At 52.2% G+C, this 24346-nt stretch overlaps 1 protein-coding gene and 1 long non-coding RNA gene across 4 annotated transcripts in view; both read right to left on the bottom strand.

The window, feature by feature from the left end:
* Positions 1–11990, bottom strand: part of SMARCD3 (SWI/SNF related, matrix associated, actin dependent regulator of chromatin, subfamily d, member 3) — a 32367-nt gene extending 20377 nt beyond the window's left edge. For both annotated transcript variants that reach the window (XM_032642783.1, XM_032642784.1), the window contains exons 1-2: positions 11877–11990; positions 10234–10374 (exon numbers count right to left, since the gene is read on the bottom strand). In XM_032642783.1, the coding sequence (XP_032498674.1) occupies positions 10234–10272 (39 nt within the window). In that variant the 5' untranslated portion in view covers positions 10273–10374; positions 11877–11990. The remainder of the gene's footprint in view (positions 1–10233; positions 10375–11876) is intronic.
* A 4751-nt stretch (positions 11991–16741) lies between these two features.
* Positions 16742–24346, bottom strand: part of LOC116759775 — a 34238-nt gene continuing 26633 nt past the window's right edge. The window contains exons 3-4 of one of the 2 annotated variants that reach the window (XR_004351540.1): positions 22800–22892; positions 16742–16771 (exon numbers count right to left, since the gene is read on the bottom strand). This is a non-coding gene — a long non-coding RNA (uncharacterized LOC116759775). Of the gene's footprint in view, positions 16772–21622; positions 22546–22799; positions 22893–24346 lie in introns of those variants that run through there. The other variant, XR_004351539.1, reaches the window with a different exon arrangement.

Here is a 24346-nt window from a genome sequence, read left to right as displayed (position 1 = left end):
CCGGGGGCCTCGGCCGCCGCTGCTCTGCCTTACCTCTGGGTCCCGCCGCCCACCAACCCCCAGCTAGGGGCCTAGTGAATACGGGAGCCCTCAGAGCCCTTCACCTGCGGGCTGTCCCAAATGCCATGGAGGGTACCCGTGAGGGGTTGGCCAGGTGGTTATTCATAGTGGCCAATCATGGACGCTCAGGGAGCCAAAGGGGAGCCTGGGTTCTACCCAAACCACTGGAAGCTTCCTTGAGCAGAGAACGGCCATTAGTACCCAGCGTGGGTCTTACATGAGAAGCCCGTGTAGAAACTAGGCGAGGGGAGGGGCTGCAGGAAAGGAGGGGAGGGGCGACATCGAGAAGCCACCATGAGTAGTGAGTCAACTGGAGGGAAATCCAGGAAGAATTCATAAGGCCGCTCGCTGGGCCCAGGGAAGCCGAGGTTTGGGAGCTGTCGATCGAGGCGCCTGAAGGAAAAGCAGGGCCTCCTCCCCGCGCCCGTCCCCTCCTGCGTGGCTGTCTTGTACGAAGTGCTGCTGGTTCACACAGCGGACACAGTCACAGCCCTTGGGACTCTAGAGTCTGAGGACCGAATGGGGACTGACGGGGCTCAGGGCCTGGACGGGGTGGGAGGCTGAGCAGCTCACATCAGCTCCTGCCCCGGGATGGCCACAGCCGCGGCCCGAGGTGGAAGAGTAGAGGACCAGCGTGCCCCCCGCCAGAGCTCCGGGCTTCCTTGTGGGAAAGCGAGGCCAACGCCCCTGACGGCTACCTCCTCCGAGGGGCTGTGGGTCGGTGGGGGGGCCGTGATGGCGGTGGAGCAGTCAGCAGGGTGACAGTGGGATCGGTGAGTCTCCGGGAACTGCGCCCAAACCGTGACGGAGGCGGCGGGGCGCCAGGGCGCACTGCCTGCCTGCGTATCTGTGGGAACAGAGGTGCTGGAGGCCTCCCTCCAGCTCCACGTGTTTCCACGTGCGGAAAGCTACAGCCAGGTGTGGAGCTGGTGTCCCGGCAGCCAAGGGGCCCAAGGGAGTCTGCGGTGGCAGCAAGTCATATTTTGTCCCTCGGGGCCTTGGCTCTTCCTGTGGTGGGTGTGACCCGGGGTCACCTCCTGGAGGTTCCGGCCACCTAGAGCGCAGTCTTCTCCCTCCTCATAAGACGTGACTCCAAATTCTGAAGGCAGCTCTCAAAGTCCCTCTGTCATGGGAGAACAGTGTGTTCCCTCCAGCCCCCATCATCCCCAATTCATTTGTTGGAGTCCTAACCCCCAGTACCTCAGAATGCGATCTTATTCAGAGGGTCTTTAAGGAGGTAATCAAGTTAAAATGAGGTGGGTCCCTAGGGTGACCCCAATCCAATATGACTGGTGTCATAAAACTGGGGAAGTTAGGACAGAGACAGACACACACGACCGGAAGACAATGTGAGGAGACAGAGGCAGAAGACAGCCGTCTATAAGCCACAGAGGGAGGCCTGGAGCACAGCCTTCCCACACAGCCCTCAGAGGGAGCCAACCCTGCCCACACCTTGATCTCCGGCTTCAGCCTCTGGAATTGTGAGAAAATACATTTCCACTGTTAAAGCCGCCCAGCCTGGCACTTGGTTACAGCAGGTCTAGAGAACTAATCCTCCCCCAGCACTGTTCCTCACTATTCCTTGCTGGTCCATACCCCACCCGGTCCCTCCCCTCACATCCTCTGGTTTGCCTGAAGCCACAGAGCGCAGGGCACTCAGAACAATGGACTTAAATAAACAAGGTCCTACTGGATAGTCAGGGAACTATATTCAATAACCTGTGATAAGTCATAATGGAAAAGAATATGAAAAAGATGGGAATTCCCTGGTGGCCCAGTGGTTAGGACTCTGCACTTTCACCGTTGAGGGCCCGGGTTCAATCCCTGGTCGGAGAATTAAGATCCCACAAGCTGTGTGGTGTGGCAAAAAAAAAAAGAGTATATATATATATATATATATATGAAAAAGAATGTGTATATATGTATAACTGAATCACTTTGCTGGACAGCAGAAATTAACACAACAGTGTAAATCAACTATATGCCAATAAAACAAACAAACAAACAAAACAATGATGTGCTCGTGAGCACAACACAGGGCAGAATCTGGGGCCAGAAGACCTGAGCTTGAGTCTTTATTCCACCACCCACTGACAGGAGGACAAAAGTGCCAACCTCCCTGAGCCTCCGTCTCTTCACCTCTAAAATGGGTATAGCATCATCGCACCTCGCTCACTGCGTTATTGAGAGTAGCAAAATAGACACGAGAGGGCATATGTGAAATTCGTCTTTAAGTCACAGAGGACTGAATGAAGTCCTCACTGTTACTAATGTATTACTCTTTGGTAAGCACCCATCCCACTTTGGACTTGTACTGAACTTCCTGTCAATTAAAAACGTGATTCTCTTTCTACTTTGTGCCAAAACATGTCTCTCCACCCCATACTTGTAAAGTTGCCTTTTTTTGGACTCAAGAATATTCCTCTTGTAAGAATTAACCTGTTATTCCAGCTTGAGAGCTTTTGGATCTCAATTCCCTTATCCAATATATCTACCATCCTTTCCAGCTGTGCATCATTCATAAATCCAGTGAGCGTGACCTTCTCTCCTCATCCAAGTCTTTACTGAACGTATTGAAAAAGGCACCAGGACACAGCCCTCTCTCCAAATGATCTGCACCCTTTGCAATTAGTCTTCAGTTGGCAGCAATTTTACTCAATCACAGTAATACCCAGTGACGTGCTGCAGTGTCATGGTGGTAGTTTAAAAGCAGCTACGGTAGGAGTATTTATACCACAGACGTTAGCAAATGATACGAATCGTAGTTCATCTCCTCCTTCCCACCCTGTCAAGAGCCACTTGTTAAGTACTTAGCAGCACGGCACTGCACTGAGGCCACTTGTATGTGTCACACTCAAGACACTGGGAGAGACTTTGTCAAACGCCTCCAAATTAACACATATATCTTTATGGAGCTTAATTGCCTACAAAGCAGTTCAATATTCATGATTTAATTTGGTTCTTTCAACATCCCAGGAAGTGAAAGGGCTGGAGGTTATTAGTATACCCATTTTAAAGATGAGGAACACGAGGTTAATGACGGACTCAGGGCCAGACCCCCAACTACCGTCAAAGGGGCTCAAACTCCCATGTTCTGATCTCAAGGCCAGCGTTCTTCTCCGCTCACCCTCTGACTGCTCTCACGCTGGTTGTCAAAAGTACCCTGAATTCCCTCAGCAGCCACTGCTCTGGGGTCACAACATGGACAAGTTGAGAGGGAGAATCTCCAAAAGCCTTGGCCCTTCTCATTAGCAGCACACCCCTGAGGACTGACGAGTGATGCTTCTCTACTTCGCAGAGGGTCCTCAGGTGTTTGACAAGACTCTGCATTTCGTTTATAATTCATTGACGGCAGGAGGCCACCCAAAGTGACAGCGACTCTTCACACAGTGTGTCTCAACTGGGGCCCACTGGGAAACACTGATTTGGGGTTCAGGGCCTGAAGGCTAGAAGAGATGACAGGTGACAGGTCATGGGGTAAGGAAAGCTCACGGTGGATGCTGCAAACTGGGAAAGCCAGACAGGTTTCGCTTAGCCCACAGTGCGTCTTAAACACTTTGAAAAATCTTAAAAATGGAAAGATTTCATATAAAAAGCCAGATTCCCAGAATCTCTTAAAACGCTGGAAATCTGGCAACACAGATGGAGTTGAGGGGCTGTCTGTTTCTGAAGGGGTGCGAGCTCTGCAATCCACCGCGCCCCCATTCCCTATTTAGGGGTTGAATCTCTCACGCCCCTAGGGACCCAGCAATTAATGGGAAGAAATGGTGTGGGCCTCGTGCACAACGACAACTAGCCTTTGACCTGGGCCCCAGAGCTGGGGTGAACAGGGGCTGCTGGTCCGTATAGAGGCCTGGCTGCTTTGCCCTTTGAGGGCCAAGGTTTGGGTCGTGGCACCTCAGAAGATGCGGTGGACAGACCCCAGCTGGGACTCTTCTGGGAAGCTGCTTTACCTCTCTGCACCTCAGTTTCTCATCTTAAAAGTGGTGACAATAATAACATTTACCTCACAGTGTTGTGGTGGGGACAAATCAGTTAAACCGTGTAAAAGTCTTAAAACCGCAGTAAGCCCTCGGTCAACACCGGCCGCGAGTATACTGACCCCAGCCTGCTTCCCTTCCCTTCCCCTTCCTGAAGTCGCTGCTGTGGAGTCTTGGGTGCTGCGGAGGACGTGAGGGCTGCTGGGGGGCAGTCCTGACAGATGGGGTGTCGACCACCCAGCGGGCATATTTCGACAGGGTTTCTAAGACTGGATTTCCTCCTGAAGGAAGAGGCCTGGGTAAAATGGGGCAAGGGGTGGTAAAGTCGGGGCTCAGAGCGGAAACTGAGGCAATAAAAGCAAAAGCACGATGATGCGTCCCGCTGGTGGGGGAGGGGTGGAGTGGGATTTACGGAAGCTGGAGCTCAGCTTCCCCTCCCTCTACTCAGGCCCTGCCCACACCAGCAGGACCCTCCCCCCACTCCTGCAGCACCTCCCCCGAGCCCACCCACCTGGGCCCCCGCTGTTGATTCAGCTGCTGGGACCAGAAGGAGTCTGTTCACAGTCCAGGAGCGACCGGGGACCACAGGACTCTCTCTGGCTCACTTTTTTTTTTTTTTTTTTCCTCCAGCTAAAAACGTCATTAAAGGCCGAGAAGGCAGGCCTCGCAAACACACCGATTGCATCAGGCTGGACAGCGAGTTGCTGTCTGGAAAGATGGCGAACGCTCTCAGGGTAACTCTGCATCTGAGCTCTCAGAGCCAGGATCAGAGACAACCTTCTCACTGGTGGGCGGAAAGTCCGGGGCTTCTCGCTGACTCTAGCCCTTAGGAGGCAACGGTGTCAGTGAGGACAGCGGGCTGGGCTGGAAACCAGGGAGACACCGGTCGGTCACCAGAGCCAGTGCTCTGGGGTCTACAGCTGACACCTGGAGCCGGGACAGCGCCCAGCATCACATTTTACCCCAGCGGCGACGAGGGGCGCCCCCCGCATCCATGGCGTGCGGGCCTTGTGCAGAGTGCTTGGTACTCAGCTTTCCCCGGAGCCTTTATAGGCAGGGGATTAAGTCCTGTCCTACAAGGAGACACTGAGACCCAGGGAGCTAAGTGTCTCTGCCCAAGTCTGCCTAGCAGGTAAAGGGCACAGCTCAGCCTCTAAGGAGGCCTGGGGACTCTGAAGCCTATCTAGACAGCCCTGCCACCGTCCAGCTCTCCCAGTGGGCGCCAAGGTCTGAGCAGCCGGCACAGGCCCCCAGGTAAGGCACATCTGAAGACGCCAGAGCTGGATGTTCCCGAGAGCAGACGCAGGGCGTGTGGGAGTCCGGAGGCGGGCAAATGTCGCGGAAGCAGAAAGGGGTTCATTCTCTGTAACTCCAAGGGCCAAGACCGAGGTCACAGGAAGGAAGAACCTCCCTCACCACAAGAACAACTGAAGAGGGGACGGGCTTCCCTGATCATGGTGAACAGGTCTTATCGGAGAGGGACTGCCGGGGCGTGGGCCAAGAGCACCTGCACAGAGCAGCTCAGGTGTCAGCAGGCCAAGGTGGGCACGCAAGAATGGCCCACCCTTGGGTCGTCGGGGTGTAGAGAGGGCGGGGCCCGCGGTACAGAGGGATCTCAGGCTCCTTTTAGCATCAGCTGTCAGGGCCACCTCCTCTCCCCCCACTGCCTCATTCATCCGCTCATTCATTCAAGAAACAGGGAGTTCCCTGGCGGTCCAGTGGTGAGGACTCCGCGCTTTCACTGCCACGGCCTGGGTTCAACCCCTGGTTGAACCAAGGTTCCCCAAGCCACACGGCCAAAAAAATACATATATATTTTTTTCGGCACTGTGTTGAACAAGACAAATGCAGTCTGTGCCTTTACGGAGCACGTCCATGAAATATTGAAATTTTTGGTACATGCTACAAGACAAAAGAAGGTGGAACTTTACAGCCTGGAGTGGGAGGAAGTGTCCCTGGAAGAAGTGGTATTTAAGTCAAGACTTGAATGATGCACGTACTTAGGCAGGTGAAGGGAGCTGGAAGGGTGTTGCAGGCAAAGGGAACAGCATATGTGAAGCCCTCAAGGAAACGGAAGACGCGATGGATCAGGTCTGCGTTACAAGAAGCCCATTTGGCTACTCTGATGGGTTGGGGCTGGGGGGAGGGGGCCAGACCCTGTGCGGGGCACCAGTTGTCATCCAGGCAGAAGACAACAGCAGCATGGACAGCATGGTGACGTGGGGAATAAGAAGTGGATGGAAGTGAGATGTGTCTAGGAAATAAACTCAAATAGAACGATTGTCCCGATGGAGAGAGAAGGAAGGGGTAGGGTCAAAGGTCACTCCCAAGTCTGAACTTGAGCTTTGATGTCACTGTCCAGCAACGTGGATGCCCCCCCCCACCTTGCTCTCTCGTCATCGTGTGTTCACGAGGAGGCTTCTAATCTATTCTTCAGGAGTCAAGGCTCTGGAATAATCCTCTACCACCTCGCCCCACCTCTCTTCCCTTTGGGAGGGGCTGTCTAATGAGGTGGCGAGGGTCTGACACCTTCTGGACAAGTTCCTCTCCTGCGTCGGGGGGAGGGGAAGTCACGGCTGTCCCCCGTGGCCTGCCTTCCTCTTTAGGGGGGTCTGCTGACAGGAGGCTGCCCATCTCCTCCTGTTAACCTGCGTCAGGTAAGCAAACCCAAGGTTAGGGTGTCAGGTCCACCTTCTACATCTGGGCTTCAGGTTCAGGCTTCTTTCTTCAGTCCAGCTTTCCCTGCCATAAAGTTGATAAATGCCTGCCATCTGTGTCTAGTTCTCAGTGGGTTCAGGACCTGGGGGTAAGGGGTGTGACTGGTCCCTCCCTGTACCCAAGCTCACCTGTTGGGCACACGTGCTGATCAAGGTCTTTATTTTCCTATGAGGAGAGTCCCCTTACCCCAAGAATGTATTGATAACTCTGTACTTGATTCCCAACTTTAAATAAACTTGCCTGCTGCCTGATATTCATTGGAAACTTTGTTGTAAATGTTAACAGGCAATGCATTCTTCTAGCTGTTCTAAATTTTATCTTTGGATCCAGCACGGTCAGCAGTATTTGCACAGCCCTGTGATGTTCTGTCAGCCCTGGGCTTAGCCCGAGGAAACTGCTGTGGAATTGTTGAGGATGTCGCTTAACTTGTCACACAGAATCCCCTGCATGTCATCACACAGGAGACACTTCTCGGGGTCTCATGGCCAGAAATCACAGTCATTCGGGGCAAATGGTTTGACTTTTGTCCCACAGGCAGTGTAACCCCTCATGTGTCCCCGCTGTGGGAGGGGGCTCCGGGCCTCGTGGTTTGCGTGTGGTCTGCTCACCTCATCCTTGGCTACAACATCCTTTCCTTAGGCTGCGCTCCTCTGTCCTGATTTCCTCACTATGTGTGTCTTTGCAAACTACCTCAAGCTCTTTTGGAACGAACGAGGCGAGTACATCTTCCTGCATCTTTTCTCCCCCGCCCCTCTCACAGCATACTGTTCCTCACCCCAGGCCCCAGAATGTTCTTCAGTCTGGAAAGAAGGTTGACATGGGAGATGATCCAAGTTTGTAAATTCCAGTAAAGGCATGAGTGGCCACATGCTCATGAGACAGTTTCTCAAATTTCCTGGAAGTGAGTTTGGGGCACAGAGGAATGGGTTTCACAGCTTAGGAAGCAGATCGAGAGGTGGGCCAGGCTGAGGTGTGCTATGGGGGCCCAAATACCCCCCCGTAGGGTCCCTATGAGTTACCGAGGGTCTGCATATCCCAAAGAGCCACAGCCCCGCCCCCAAAGCCTCCCTCAGCTGAATGCCCCCCATGGACCCTCTGGAGCAGCGATTCAAGAGGGCTCAAAGTCCAGCCAAAGAGGAGAGCCATTTGCTCATCCTGCGTGTCTGCGGCTCTGCGTCCTCCGGTGACACCTCCCCCTGGTGCCACCCCAGCTCGTTACCTCTGCCACTTAACGCTCACTAACAACGAGCTCTCACTTGCAATCACACCGCAGGCAAACAGGGCGAAGACAGCCTCCAGCTGCTGCACGCCTGGCCCATGCCGCCCGCCCGTGCTGTCTAGACGCTAGCATGGGGCCTGTGAGCATCCAAATGACAGCACGTGCCCAAGCCACCGGGCGTCAAAGTCGGCTCCCCGCCTGCGACCCATGCGCGGAATGAAGGCCAAGTTTACGTCAACGTGACTCCAAAAGAAAATGCCAGAAACTTCCCCCAGCACCTCACCCCTCACCACCTTCATCACATGGGGAGGTCGGGGCTCCTGACTCCCCAGGAATCCTAGACTGAACCTCGTGATTGGGGCCACTTGGGGACCAGGTGTCACTACGATGTACTCACTGCTCCCAGAGCCTCCCAACCCCCCAGTCTTCTCAAGCCTCCCCTCCCCCACCGCCCATCCCTTCAGGTAGATCATCCCCCTTGGGCAAGGATGGAAACAGCCCAGGGTACCCACCTACTGCTGCTGGGGAGCCCCTGAGGGCTTATCTCAGTGCACCCCAAATCAGCTGCAATTTACAAGGATTCACTACGTAAGGGCCTGGCTCTGCTGTACCTCCCAGGGGCCCGAGCTGCCTCCCCACCAACCAGCCCCCCCACTCGACCTGGCCTCCACCTTCAGACACCCCAGAACTTTAGAGCTGCCCGGGAAGAATGTATCTAGTATACTAGCTCACACCTTTTCCCTAGGAGTCTGCATTTAAAAACCAACCCCACGAGCTAAGGAACACTTTTGCACTTAACCTAGGGCAGTGGTTAGGTTGTGGGCCAGTGGGTCGGACCTTCGTCTGGGGGCCCTGATGAACTGCACGTGTGTCCGTGGTGCCCAGCACCCGGTTATGGTCTCTCTGCCATCCAGTGCTTTTCCAGCTCTGGGCCAGCCAGGCTCCCCCTGCAGCCAGTGCCCTGCACCATTCCGCCCTGGGCCAACCGGCCAGAGGGGTGCGGGGTAGAGAGGCGGCAGGGCTGCCCTGGCCTTCAGAGCGGCCCAGGCAGGAAAGCAAGTTCCTCTGCCCCTTCTCAGGGAGGAGAAGCTGAGAAAAGCACTCTCATCCAGCCCACCCCCTGCCCCCGAGTCACCAGCCTACCCCACCTTCCTGTTCTCTGAAAGCCAACTTCAAATTGCCCCTACGAAGGGCTTTCCTGACGTCTCCCTTGTCAGAGCCCGGAGGCCTGAGTCATCCACTCTGGCACTTCCTGTGGGGTGGCCAAGTCTGCTCCCCATCCTGGACTGAGGGCGGGGACTGGGTCCCTCACACCTCCAGGGCCCTGAGAGCACCCCATATGTTGCCAGGTGACTCCCACCGCTGAGGTGGCCAAAGTGACGGGTGGGGCTGGACAGGCAGAGCTCAGACCAGACTGCAGGCTTCAGACCCAGCTCCAACCCCTCCCTCCCCACAGATGGATGGGGCTCTGGGGCAGGTGGCCTTTCACGTGGGGACTCAGCACTTCCTCCTGGACCAGGGGCACCCACCGTGGGACTAGCTAGGCTGTCCTCCTCTCACGCTGCCCAGAGGCGGCTCAGGAGGGTCCAACTGACGTGCAATAGGCCCGAGAGTGCCTCTGAGCCAGTGCAGGGCTGGCTGCCCCAGAGGCCCTGAATCGGGATGCCACCAGCACCCCTCCTGACCCGAACAAAGCCCTGCCTGTGGCCTGGAAGGCTTTCAGGTGTTCGCCGCACATGTTTGGGGGTAGGTTTCTGGAGCCCAAGTTGTGCCAGGGCTCAGCAGGTTCCTGTTCCTCCCGACTGGCAGAAAGCGTGTGTGCACACGTGTGTGGGGGGTGTTGGGCACATGGGTGCACTCACTCACACATGAGGGCAAGGAGGTGTGTCTGGGGGTCTGGGGTTGGGGAGGAAGTGGAACAAGCCAGAGCACTAGACCATTTTCACAGGAACCAAAACCTTGGCTTCAGGCTCACCCGTCCCTGTCTGCAATGGCTTTGAGAGGCAGGGCCCAGGGACGGCGGGAGGTAAGGGCGCCCTAAGCAAGAGGGAAGGCGACGGTGGCGGTAGCCGGCAGCAGGGTCTGGGCAGAGGCTCCAGCTGTCACAGGGGATGAGAAGAGGCACCGCCACAGGTCCAGACGGGGGCAGAAGTGCCAAGAGGGGGCCATGGAGCGTGACCAGAGGCTGAGAGCCACCAGCTCTCAGTGGAGCCCCAGGGCTCCTGCTGCTGGGCTGGTGGGGGAAACAGCGCCTACCTGTGCCACGGCGGGTGGGTGCTGAAGGCCTGGAGTCATAGGTGGCTGCGTCCTGCAGTGGGGGAGTCATCCAGTGCCGCCTCGGTGCCCGGGCCCAGAGCCTACCGTGCCTGCAGCACCAAGGGCCATTCTGAGGAGGATCTGAAAGGAGAGGGCAATGGGAGGGGCGGGCCAGACCCCAAGCCCCAGAGGCAGACTCACAATGGGCCTGAGGGTGCTGAGGGGCCTGTTGCATGGACCCACCCCCTGGCACGGTCTGAGGAAGGCAGGAGGTGTGCAGGAAGGGACGAGGGGGCAGGCGAGGGCCAGCCTGGCTGGGTGGCACTTGGAGTGTGGGGTGGGAGCAGTGTGAGCGCAGGAAGCCGTCAGAGGTGGGTCCTGCAGGACAGAGTCAGATGGACGAGAGCAGAGGATCCAGGCAGAGCTCAGGCCCTGGCGGGGCATGCAAACCTGGGGGCCTTGGCAATAGCTGGAGGAGGACCACCAGCCAGCTTGGGACCTGGACGACTTCTGGAGCTCAGGGACATCCCAAGGGAGTCTAGGGGTGGCCGGCAGGTAGAGCCGACCTGCTCTGTACTCTGCTCAGCTCACGTGGAACCCTCCCTGTGTGCACAGCCTGGTTTCACCCCCATGCAAGAGCAGGACGACTGTGGGCTGGGGTCAGAACCCAACTTGTGAGCTGGAGCCCCTGGGCAGATGGTGGGGAGGCAGCGCTGTACCTACGGGGGCGGGGCTTGAGAGCAGTTCAGGGTCACGTGTAGTTGGTGTTGGCCAGAGCGCCACTGTGAGAAGGTGAGGAGGAAGGGGAGGCAAGGAGAGGAGGAAGATGCCAGCAGGGGAGATGTTAGCAGCCCAGGGCTGGGAGGACGTGCCCTGCAGGAAGGTGGGAGACAGAGGGACAATCTGAAGGGAGCGAGGTGTCCAGGCAAGAGGATGCCAAGTGGAGACAGGGCAGGTGCCAGGCGGTGGGGAGGAGGGGAGGGGAAGGAGGGGAGGTGCCAGGCAGGGGGGAGGTGCCAGACACAAGGGAGGAAGGGAGGTGCGAGGCAGAGGGGAGGAGGGCAGATACCAAGCAGCGGGGGAGGAGGGGAGGGAGAGGATGCCAGTCAGAGGGATGGGAAAGTGCTAGGCAGTGAGGAGGTGACAGGCGTGGGGAGGAGGGCAAATGCAGGGGAGGGAGGAGGGGAAGGTACCAGGTAGGGGGAGGAGGCAGAGATGCCAGGCAGGGGGGAGGAAGGGGAGAACCAGAGAGGAGGCGGGATGGGAGTTCGCCAGGCAGGGAAGAGGGGCAAGAAAGGGAGTGGGGGGAGGTGAGAGTCAGTAGTGGGGCGGGGGGAGATCAGTAAAGGAGAAGGGGAGGAAGAAGCCAGGCAGGGCGAAGGGGGTGCCAGGTAAGGGGAAGGTGCCAGGAAGGGGAGGAGGGGGTAGATGCCAGACGGGGGTGGGGGGAGGGACGCCAGGCAGACGGGAGGAGAGGAGATACCAGGCAGGGGGGCGGAGGGATGCCAGGCAAGGGAAGGAGGGGTGATGCCAACAGAAGCAAGACGGGTACTGCCAAGCAGGGAAGGCCGGGCTGCCGGCGCGGCGCGGCGGCGCGGCGTCTCCTCCAAGGGCCTGGGGACCGCGCGGCGCGGGTCGCTCACCTGCTCCCCCGGGACCCTGGCCCGGAGCGCGGCTGCTCGCTCCCAGCTCGGCGCTCGGCTCGGCCCCGGCGCCTGCGCCGCCGCAGCCGTGAGCGGGGGAGGCGCAGGGAGCGTCTGCAAAGAGCGAGGAGCTTAATAATGAGTTAGGGATCAGAGCAGGCAGCGTCGCCCCATCCATCCGAATATGTGATCGCCAGGCTAGGAGCACCGCGGCGCGCCCTTGCCGGGCCCATTGTGATCTGCAGTCTGTGCACAGATGTGCCTTCGGGTCTGTGGATGCACCTACGCGCCCGTGGATTCACATAGACCGTCAGAGCGTCTGATGTGACCGCAGGCGTTACCTACTCTAGGACCATACACACGCACACACAAACACACACACACACACCCTGTGGGGTGGGGAGGGGGCTTCGGTTCCACTCCAGGTTCAGGGACAGGCTCTGACCCATGCCCCCCACCCCATTATGCACTTGACACTCATGGTCTAATCTGGGTTCCTCCCAGCTTTACTCCTGTCTCTGCAGGGACTCTGGCGGCCAAGAGAAGCCCTTTCTGGACGTCCAGCTAGATAGGCCGCTCTGGTCGCCCCACGGGCTCTCTGTCTCCGTGAATCTGAGTACTCTGAATACCTCATATGAATGATATCATACAGTATTTGCCCTTATGTTACTGGCTGATTTCACTTAGTATAAAGTCCTCAAGGTTTATCCATGCTGTAGCATGGGTCAGAATTTCTTTCCTTCTAAGGCTGAATACGATTCTGTTGCCTGCAACAGAGAAAGACAAACATCATATGATAATCACTTATATGTGGAATCTAAAAAAATGGTACAAATGAACTTAGTTACAAAACAGAAAGAGACTCACAGACAGAAAACAAACACGGTTACCAAACGGGAGGGGGGAGGGATAAATTAGGAGTTTGGGATTAACACATACACACAGCTATAAACAAAACTCAGTCATTCGTGAGTGAGACCTGGGGTTGTTCACTGTACTGCTTGAACAGCAAGAATTTGGAAACGTCTGAAGGTTCATCAACAGGTGACATAGTAAACAAATCACGTGACCAGTGTAAACAGGTGACAAGATAAATACACCACTCAATGAATCTATCAAAGAGCAGGGAGAGAATTCCCTGGCGGTCCAGTGGTTAGGATTCTGGGCTTTCATTGCTGAAGGGCCCGGGTTCGATCTCTGGTGGGGGAACTAAGATCCTACAGGCTGTGCAGTGTGGACAAAAACAAAAGACAAAACAAAACGAGGCAAAAAGACCAGTAGGGAAACCCTCTATGTGCTGATAGAGAAGGATAGAGACGGATCTCAAAGATGAGACAAGAGAATAAAAGGAAAATGTGCAGAACACTGTGTAAAGCGTGCTGGTGTGTGTGTGTGTGTAAGTGCACGAACACACACACACACACACACACACACACACACACACACAGGCCTCTGGACAGATACAGGAGAAACTGGTCACAGCAGCTGCCTCTGGTGAGGGGCTGGAGGACAGAGGTGGAGGGACCTTTACTTTCCACTGTGTTTTCTTTTGTAGCTTTTGAATTTAGAATACTTTACCCATTCAAAAAATACGTAGAAGTTTACAAAAATCGTTTATATCATCTTTTAGACTTTCAATATTTTCTGAGCACCCACTATGTAAAATCAGACCACAAACCCATGAGCCCACACGGGACACTTTGTCTGTTCGTCTCCCTCAGGCATTCTGCACTTCTTCCTGGAGCTGGTATTACTGTGGGCCTGGCCCTGTACTAGGCTCTGTGGGGCAGGGATATGAGACGCTGCTGGACCAGGTGGGGGATTAATATAGGTAAATAGCTCACTACACCAGGTAGAAGGAAGGAGTCCAGTCACAGAGGCCAGCCCCAATGCTGGGCGGGGGGTACGGCAAGTAGAACGGAGGGTGCCAGGGACTGTGGGGAAGCAGGAATGGGGAGTGAGTGTTAATGGGGACAGAATTTGTGCTGCTAGATGAAAACAGTTCTGTGGATGGATGGTGGTGATTAACGATGTGATCGTAGTTAACGCCACAGAACTGTACACTTAAAACCTGGTTAAGATGGTAAATTTTCTTTTATTTGTATTTTACCACAATTAAAAAAATTTTTTTAATGCTACTAGAAGGTAAGAAAGATGTGAGATTTCCCTGGTGGTCCAGTGGTTAAGACTCCACGCTTCCATTGCAGAGGGGCACGGGTTCAAGCCCTGGTCAGGGAACTAAGATCCCACATGCCGCGTGCCCCACCCCCCGCCAAAAAAAAGTAAGAAAGACGTGTTTCCTCACCCTCACCACGTGTCCAGCATTATATCAGGTGTTTGTTCTTGCCAACAGCCCTGCAGGACGGACATTATTATTTGCATTTACAGAAGATAAAACACGAAGTTCTGGGAGGTCAAGTGACACGTCCGAGGCCATGTAACTCACACGTGGCAGAGCTGGGGTTCAAATCCATGACCGTTGGGCTTCTTCCCATGCCCCCTGCAGGCAACTCTGGGGAAGAGGGTGGGGAGTTCGTTCATGGAAGAGGCAGCCTTGGTGCTGAGTCTTTTTTTTTTTTTTTTTTAAATATCTTTATTGGAGTATAATTGCTTTACAATGGTGTGTTAGTTTCTGCTTTATAACAAAGTGAATCAGCTATACGTATAGTATACATATAACCCCATATCCCCTCCCTCTTGCGTCTCCCTCCCACCTTCCCTATCCCACCCCTCTAGGTGGTCACAAAGCACAGAGCTGATCTCCCTGTGCTATGCGGCTGCTTCCCACTAGCTACGTATTTTACGTTTGGTAGTGTATATATGTCCATGCTGCCCTCTCACCTCGTCCCAGCTTACCCTCCCCACCCCGCCGGGTCCTCAAGTCCATTCTCTACATCTGCATCTTTACTCTCAGCCCTAAAAAGACACGAAATTGAGTTATTTGTAGTGAGGTGGATGGACCTAGAGTCTGTCATACAGAGTGAAGTAAGTCAGAAAGAGAAAAACAAATACCGTATATGCTAACACATATATATGGAATCTAAGAAAAATGGTTCTGATGGAGCTGAGTCTTGAGGAGCCGGGCACCGGCCTGGTGAACTGAAGGGGCAGGTGAAGGAGCCTGCCCGGTGCGGGGGTCCGGGGTGCTCGCCCAGGAGTCTGTGCTTTGTCCCAGGCTGATGGGCACCAGCAAGGGGCTGCTGTACCTTCTGGAGTTCTGGGCTTTCCTTGGGGTTTTCAGGACTCGTCAGCCCCCTCCCTGCTTCACTGTACCCCAAACATACCCACAGACCAGGACAGGGAAGGTACAAAGATTCCAGAAAATGCTCTAAGAGGTAATCAGGTTTTTTCTGATTTAGTGCTTTACTTTTCTTTTTTTTTTTTTCGGTACGCGGGCCTCTCACTGTTGCGGCCTCTCCCGTTGCGGAGCACAGGCTCAGCGGCCATGGCTCACGGGCCCAGACGCTCCGCGGCATGTGGGATCTTCCCGGACCGGGGCACGAACCCGCGTCCCCTGCATCGGCAGGCGGGCTCTCAACCACTGCGCCACCAGGGAAGCCCAGTGCTTTTCTCTTCTTAAAGAGTCCTCCCTCAATTGTATAAACTTCAGGCGCCACAAATACCTGGACGTGGTCCTGACTGAACCCATAGAGCAAACTGTGAGTTCTCTTCTTCTCCTGGGCAACTTTTGTTTTCTCTGGAGTTCATAATTAGCTTAAAAAATACTTTATTTTTTAGAGCAATTTTAGATTCACAGCAAAATGGAGTAGAAAGGTTCCCATATATCCCTGAGCCCCCCCACCCCAACACACGGCCTCCCCCGTCATCGACATCCCCCAGCAGAGGGGTACACTGGTAAGTACTGATAAACATACACTGACACATCACAATCGCCCAAAGTCCATAGTTTACACGAGGGTTCGCTCTTGGTGTTGTACATTCTCTGGATTTGGATAAACGTGTAAGGACACGTGTCCAGCGTTACAGTGCCATCCAGAGTAGTTTCACTGCCTGAAATCCTCCGTGCTGTCTGTTCATCTTTCCCTCTCCTAAGCCCGGGCCACCACTGATCTTTAACTGTTTCCATAGCTTTGCCTTTTTCAGCATGTCATATAGTTAGAATCATACAGGATGTAGCTTTTTCAGATTGGCTTCTTTCACTTCGAAATGTGCACTTAAGGCTCCTCCTGCCATGTCTCCTTGTGGCTTGAGGGCTCGTTTCTTTTTAGAATAATATTCCATGGTGTGGATGCACCTCAATCATAATTACCTTTTTTATAAAAATGCTTGTTTGTTTGTTTGCTTAGTTTTCTACGTACTTACCGCATCAACCCCAAAGCTCCACAGACTAACCAGACCTCTTCTCAGGGCATTCAGGCTCTATAGGCTCTCCTGGGGCCTTCTGACCTGTTCCACCTGGACTGGCTGCCCACAGCTGTCATCCTGGAATCTCCCTTCACGTTAACCTGGGGAATTCTCTTCACAGCTCTACTGTTCTTTCATTCATTTGACGAGTCGGTCGGTGCCGAGAGCTTACTGCATGCCTGGTGTTGTTCTGGGGACTAGGATACAGCAATGAATAAAATGAACTAAAAAGTTTCTTCCTGCTCGGAACTTGACTTCAAATGGGAAAGATAGACACCAAGTAAGAAAAAATATGTGAGATGTTCATTCCAGGCATGCAAGGCTGCTTCAATGTTAAAACATCTATCGGGCTTCCCTGGTGGCGCAGTGGTTGGGAGTCTGCCTGCCGATGCAGGGGACACGGGTTCGTGTCCCACGTGGATCCCACGTGCCGCGGAGCGGCTGGGCCCGTGAGCCATGGCCGCTGAGCCTGCGCGTCCGGAGCCTGTGCTCCGCAACGGGAGAGACCACAGCGGTGAAAGGCCCGCGTACTGCAAAAAAAAAAAAAAAAAATCTATGAATGTTGGGACTTCCCTGGTGGTCCAGTGGGTAAGACTCTGCCCTCCCAATGCAGGGGGCCCGGGTTCGATCCCTGGTCGGGGAACTAGATCCCTCATGCATGCCGCAACTAAGAGTTCACATGCCGCAACTAAGAAGTCCGCGTGCTGCAACAAAGATCCCGCGTGTTGCGACTAAGACCCGGAGCAGCCAAAATAAATAACTAAATAAATATTTTTTTAAAACTCTATCAATGTAACCTACCATATTAACCAGCTAAAGAAGTAAAATCAAACGATCACATCAATCAATGCAGAGAAAGCATTTGACAAAATTCAACACCCATTCATGATGAGAACTCTCAGAAAAATTGGAATAGAGGGAACTTCCTCAACTTGATAAAGGGCATCTACAGAACACCTTGAACTAACACTACACTTAACTGTGAAAAACTGAATGCTTTTCCCCTAAGATCCAGAAAAAGGCAAAAATGTCCACTCTCGTTACTCTTATTCAACACATTGCTGGAAGTTCTAGCCAGAGTAATGAGGCAAAAAAAGGAAAGAAAAGACATAGGAATCCTAAAGAAGAAATAAAAGTATCCCTATTTGAAGATGACGTGACTGTCTACACAGAGAATCCCAATAAATCTTTTAAAAAAAGCCCACAAACAAACAAACCTCCTAGAACTAATAAGTGAGTTCTGCAAGGCCACAGATTATAAAAGGACGCAAAAATCAATAGCATTTCTATGTACTAGCAATGACCATGTGGACACTGAAATTAAAAAAAAAATACCATTTACAATTACTCAAAAGATGGAACTATTTAGTGTAAATATAACATGTGCAGGATTTATATGCTGAAACTACCCAATGATGATGAAAGAAATCAAAGAAAACCGAAATAAACGGAGAGACATAGCATGTAGATGGTTTGGAAGATTTGACCTAGTAAAGACATCAGTTCTTTCAAAATTGATATTCAGGTTAACTCAATTCCTATCAAAATCCCAGCAAGAGTTTTTGTAGATAAAGGGAAGATTATTTTAAAATTTATATAAAAAGGCAAAGGAACTAGAGTACCTAACACATTTTTGAAAAAGAAGAATAAAGTGGAAGAATCACTCTCCCCCATGTTGAGGCTTATTCTATAGCTACAGTAATCAAGACAATGTGATATTGGCAGAGGGATAGATACGTAGATCAATAGAACAGAACAGAGAACCCAGAAATAAACTCACACACATATGCTCAACTGATTTTTGACAGAAGTGCAAAAGCAATTCAATGGAGAAAAGATAACCTTTCACCAAATGGTGTGGGAACAACTGGACATCCAAAGATATAAAAATGAACTCCACTTAACTCTCACACCTTATACAGCATTAACTCAAAATGGATCACAGATTTAAATGTAAAAGATAAAACTATAAAACCCTTAGAAAAAATATCAGAGAAAACCTTTGGGATCTAGGGCAAGGTGAACAGTTCTTTGACTTGACACCAAATGTACCATCCATAAAAGGAAAAACTGATAAATATTTTTAAAAATTGCTCTTGAATGACTCTGCTAAGAAGATGACAATAAAAGCTAAAGGATAGGAGAAAATGTGTATAAAACACATATCAGACAAATGACTAGTATTTAGACTATACAAAGAATGCTTAAAACTCCATACAATCCAATCAGAAAATGAGCAAAAGACATGAACAGACATTTCACCAAAGAGGACATAAGGGTGGTGAATAGGCCCATAGAAGGCTGTTCACTACCTCTAACCATTAGACTAGAAACCATCAGAATGGCTAAAATAAAAACTAGTGACAATACCTAATGCTAGTGAAGATGTAGAGAATCTGAACAGCTCACCCATACATTACTGGTGGGAAGGCAAACTGGTCCTCTGGAACACAGTTTGGCATTTTCTTATAAAACTAAACACTCACTTAACACAGTAATTGCACCCTTGGGCATTTGTCCCAGAGAAATGAAAACTTATGTTCACCCCAAAATCTGCCTATGAATGTTCATAGCAGCTTTATTCATAATAGCCCCAACTTGGAAGCCACCCAAGTGTCCTTTGGTGGCTGAATGGTGGGTTAAACAAACCTGCATATCCATACCATGGGCTCCCACCAAGCAATGAAAAGGAATAAGCTATTGATAGATACAACTACACAGGTGACACTCGAAATAAGTATGCTGAGTGAAAAAAGCTAGTTTCAGAATGTTACATACTGTGTGATTCCATTTATATAACATTCTTGAAATGACAAAATTATAGGGATGGAGAACAGATCAGTGGTTGCCAGGTGTTAAGGAGGGAGTGGGGATGGGAGGGAAGTGGGTGTGGCTATAAAGGGCAACTTGAGGAATTCTGTGGTGATGGGAATGGTGCTGTCTTCACTGCTATGTGAAGTTGGTAATGGCTCCCAGAGGTGGGTCCAAACCTAGTGCCCAGAACCTGTAAATGCTGCCTTCTTTGGAGAAAAGGTCTTTGCAGATGTAATTAAATCAAGGATCTTGAGATCAGGAGATTATCCTGGATTATCCGCGTGGGCTTCAAATGTCATTACAAGTGTCCTTATGAGAGAGAGGCAGAAGGAGATTACACGTGCGTGGGCACGCACGCGGGCACGCACGCACAGGAGAAGGTGATGTGAAGACAGAGGAGTGGATGGTGCAGCGGACCAGCCACCTGAAGCTGGAAAAAGCAAGGAGCAGATTCTCTCCTAGAGCCCCCGGAAGGGGAGACAGCGCTGCCTACACCTTGGTTTGGGACTTCTCGCCTGCAGAATTGTGAGAGAATAAATTTCTATTGCTTTAAGTCACCTAGTTGGTGGTGATTTTTACAGTAGCCACAGATGACCAACATATTCACTGTATATTATACAATAGTTTTGCAAGAGGTCACCACTGGGAGAAACTGAGGTATAAACAGGGCCTCTCTGTATTATTTCTTACAGCTGTATGTGAATTGACAATTATCCCCAAATAAAAAGTTCAATTTAGGGGCTTCCCTGGTGGTGCAGTGGTTGAGAGTCCGCCTGCCAATGCAGGGGACGTGTGTTCGTGCCCTGGTCCGGGAAGATCCCACATGCTGCAGAGCAGCTAGGCGCGTGAGCCATGGCCGCTGAGCCTGCGCGTCTAGAGCCTGTGCTCCGCAACGGGAGAGGCCACAACAGTTAGAGGTCCTCGTACAGCAAAAAAAAAAAAAAAAAAAAAAAAAAAAAAAAGTTCAATTTATAAAAACTAGGGAAGGGAGATGAAAAGTTCGCTATGGGAGCAGGGTCAGGAGGGAACACCTAGTGCAAAGGCCCTGGGTTTACGGGCCTGTGTATAGCTGGAAGCTCTGAGGTCAGAGAGATAATAGCCTATGTGTGGATGGGGGGCGGGGAGAAGGGACCACGCAGGGCTCTGTAGGCTATTTTGAGAGCCTTGCCTTTTACCGTGAATGAGATGGGGAAATGTTGGAGGGTTTGAGCGGGACAGACATGATCTGACTTACGTGGAACTGGACCAATCCGGCAGCCATGCTGAGCAGCCACGGTAGGGGGCAAGGCAAGAGCGAGGACGCCAGATGGGAGGCTGTCCAATCACTCAGGTGATACAGAGACCGGATTTGGATAAAAGGTAGTAATAGAGATGGTGAGAAATCGTTGCATTCTGAGTATATTAGGAAAGCAGAGCCACTGGGATTTGCTCTCAGGTTGACCCTGGGTGTGGCAGTCCTGCAGGTTACAAGGACTGAGCCCGAGCCCCCCCACCCCCCCAGAGGACGGAGCTGCCGTGCACTCACGGCGTGGAGCAAGTGCCGGAAGGAGCGTGTTTGAGAAGAGGTCGGGGCTCCATTCTGCACGTGATGCATGTGAGATGCTCGCTAGACATTCAAGAAGAGATGTCCAGTTGGCACTTGGATGTAGGCATCGGGCATTTAGGCTGGAAATGTACATGTAGCAGTCAATGTTTAGAAAGTATTAATGCCACAAGACTGGATGAGGGTCCCAAGAGAATGAACATGGTTAGGGAAGAGGTCCAAAGCCTGAGCCTTGGGGCAGTCCAGTGTTAAGGGGTCAGATAACAGGAGAAACCAAGAAAGGATGAGAAGGGTCCATCACAAATTTGGAGGAAAACCAGAAGAATGTAGCATCCTGGAAGGCAGTTTGAGGACGCATTCTAGGGAGAAGGCAGTGGTCACTGTGACAAATTTTGCCGATTGTCACTGAAGTGGAAGACCGAGCAGCGGCCACAGGCTATAGCCCTGAGGAGGCCGTTGGTGAACGTGATAGCAACAGCCTTGGTGGGTCCATGGGGCAAAGGGAAGAAGAGGAATTACAGACCCAAGTACCCTTCAGAGAGGTTTTGCAGTGAAGCAGTAGCTGGAGGGAGAAATGGGGTGGAAAAGCTTTCTTTAAATTGGGAGAATTAAGAGCCACAGATGTTCGTAGCTGATAAGAAAGAGCCAGTGGAGGGACAAATGAATGATGCTGGGAGGGAAGGAACGATTTCTGGAACAACGTCCTTGTGTAGGTAAGAGGGGAGAGCACGGGTCATTCATCTACAGCAACAGTTTTCAACCTTGGATGGACGTTAAAGTCATCTGGGAGCACTTCAAGATCTCCAGCCCAGGCCACACCCCTAACCCATTAACTCGGGGTCTCTGGGATGACTTAGCAGAGAACAGGCAGGAGGGGAGAGTTTGGGGGCACAGAGGCTGGTGGGCGGGCAGAGTGATTGTGGAAGAAGCTCTCTTCTGACTGCCACTGCTTCCTTGGTAAAATGGGAGAAAACTCACTACTGAGTGTGAGGCCGGAGGAGATTTTGGAGGCTTGGGGTGATGACCTGGGCGTGGGAAGATTGCAGTCATGTTAATGACGAGGTCTAGGGTAAGACTGTGGAAGCGAGTGGCTGAGGGAGGGCGGAGAATCAGGATCAGAGCGGGAGAGGAGTTTAAGAAACTGAGAGGCCAAGATTCTGGAAGTATCCTCTATGTGGATGGTCCGCTTATCAGGAATTAAGATGGGAGCAATGGTGGAGAGAGTGACAGCGAGCTAGAAGGATTCTCTCTGGACCCCAGACAGTGTAGGTGTGGGGCTGGGAGAGGGGCACCTCTTCCTTCACCCCCTCCTTGCTATTCAGGCTTCAGCAAAATTGAAATTCCTAAAGATCCCAGATATTGTGTTGGAATTCCTGTTTCTTGTAACCTATATCATCCTCTTTCTTTAATTCCTTGTTTGGATGGTAGTTCGTAGTTCTTCATAAGTTATTATTATTATTTATTATAATTGCTAAGACTATTGCAGTAGTCCCCTTCCTGGAGTTCCTGCTTCTAGTCTTGTTTCATTCCACTTGCTCACTGACAAACCCCACGCCTTCTCCACATTTCCTCCAGAGTAACTCTGAACCACCAAATCTGACCTGGTCACTTCCTTGTTTAAAACCCTGCAATCACTCACTGTTCCTAACAACGTTATCACTTGCTGTGCCAGGCACTGCACTTTAATCTAATCCTCACAGTCACTCCAAAGCTGTGTGCTATCATTATCCTTATTTTATAGGGGACGAAACTGAGGCACAGAGAGGTTAGGTAGCTTGTCCCGTGCGTGTAAAACTGACATTATCACAGTACACAAAGCCTCTCATAACCGGTCACCCTCTCTGTACAGCTTCCTTTCTTACCATTTCCTCCCACCTTAAACTTTTTGCTTCAGTAAAGCCGAATTACTTAAAGGTCCGAAGATCAGTCAGGCTCCCAGCGGGAAGTCTATGGCACAGAAAGAAGGTTTAATTGAAGAAAGTTAATGAAGGGCCTCTTTGCGCGATGTGGGCAGGGCTAAAGGAACCAGTAATGATGACGCAGCATCCAGACACTAGCATTAGACGGAGACCAAGGGGGCGAGGAGAGGGGATGGCGCTCTCAGGACCACAAGGGGTCAAGGCTGTGGAAGAGGGTCTGTGCAGCAGGGACTGTAGGGACACGCAGCCACTGTCGAAACCACGATAAATCCCCTGACCTACCTCTGATGTCCTGCAGCGCTTCCACTGGCCACATCCAACTAGAAGCCAGAAGGTGAGGGAGTCCGGATGATGCAGTCTGTCAAGGTCAGCCTCCTGGGACACACAGCAGGCAGGAGAAGGACAGAGAACGGATCAGGAGAGACTTTTTGTCCTTCGCTTAGAGGAATAAATCTTGTGGTCCCACCCAGGGGAAACACCAGGTCCCAACAGCCCCTGATCACAGTGAGGTGCTGTCAGTCAGTCATAATTCCAATAGGAATAGCGTTAGTGACCGACACTGCTCTGCACAGAAGGTAACGGGAGAAAAGGAAGAAAGAGAAAGCCCACTTGTTGCTGGTCACAAGACCTTAGCTTCCTTCTTCCACTGCCCCGTCTGTGTTTCCCTTGCCTCTTGACAGGGGTGGCCCCCGTCTTCATTCCCATAAGATTCGACTTCTTAGTTGTCCTATCTTGCTTGAGCCACCAGTTTCCCACTGGCCATTATTTTTGGACTGAGGAGACTTGTGAGGCACTCCAGCAAACCCTCTGGTTCAGATACTGTTCTCCGTGGCCTAGTCTGTCCCCGCAATCCAATTTCCCCTGGTAACTGCGACAAGTCAACCCGACCAGTACAGTTGGTTCAGCAGCGCGAGAAGCCCCGAAGTGGCCAGTAGCGAACCCGTGCTTCCAATCTAATGGGATCAAGATTGTGTTCGCTGAGGAGAGTGTTCCTTCTTGTGCACTCGGACCTCCAAACCTACTGAGCCCAAGGTTATGGGGGAGAAGCAAACGTTCTGTAAGAGGGCTGTTTGATGCAATAGCGAGAGAGGCATTTCTTCGTCCACCCTAGTCCTTCTGCAGATCCACACACACCTAATGATTACTTCATGCCTCTCCTTTCTCCTTGAATCTCTCCAGGTTACGCTGGAGACCAACTCGCATCTCTGGGGGTACCTGTCAAAGAACAGGCCCTGGGCTTCCCTGGTGGCGCAGTGGTTGAGAGTCCGCCTGCCGATGCAGAGGACATGGGTTCGTGCCCCGGTCCGGGAGGATCCCACATGCCGTGGTGCGGCTGGGCCCGTGAGCCATGGCCGCTGAGCCTGCGCGTCCGGAGCCTGTGCTCCGCAACGGGAGAGGCCACAACAGTGAGAGGCCCGCGTACGGCAGAAAAAAAAAAAAAAAAAAAAGGAAGAGGCCCTGTGTATTCTGGCTATGGGGGAAATAGCACCCTATATAGGTGGTATCTCCCAGAGGAGACACCACACCCTCGAGGAGGGCACCTAGGCTTGCAGGGTGCTGGCCTGCTGTGGGTGCCGAAGCTGAGCCTTCAGGAGTCCATTCCCCAGTTCATCTAAACAGCTGTAACTGAGTATTTCGGTAACTGTGCACAGACCAGTGAATTCCTTGGGCATGAACTCAGTGCCACACATCTTTTGCTCTATAATGAGTTCCTTGGTTGGAGAGGATGTTGTGTGGGTTACCATGACAACGAATAGGGCATTCTGAAAATCTGGTGCCGGCAGAAGCTCTGCAAGTAGGGAAAGAAAGTCTGTATCTGGAACAGGACT

Source organism: Phocoena sinus, chromosome 9 (genome assembly GCF_008692025.1).
Source record: "Phocoena sinus isolate mPhoSin1 chromosome 9, mPhoSin1.pri, whole genome shotgun sequence".
NCBI classification, from domain to species: domain Eukaryota; kingdom Metazoa; phylum Chordata; class Mammalia; order Artiodactyla; family Phocoenidae; genus Phocoena; species Phocoena sinus.
This window is presented reverse-complemented; position numbering and strand designations above follow the sequence as displayed.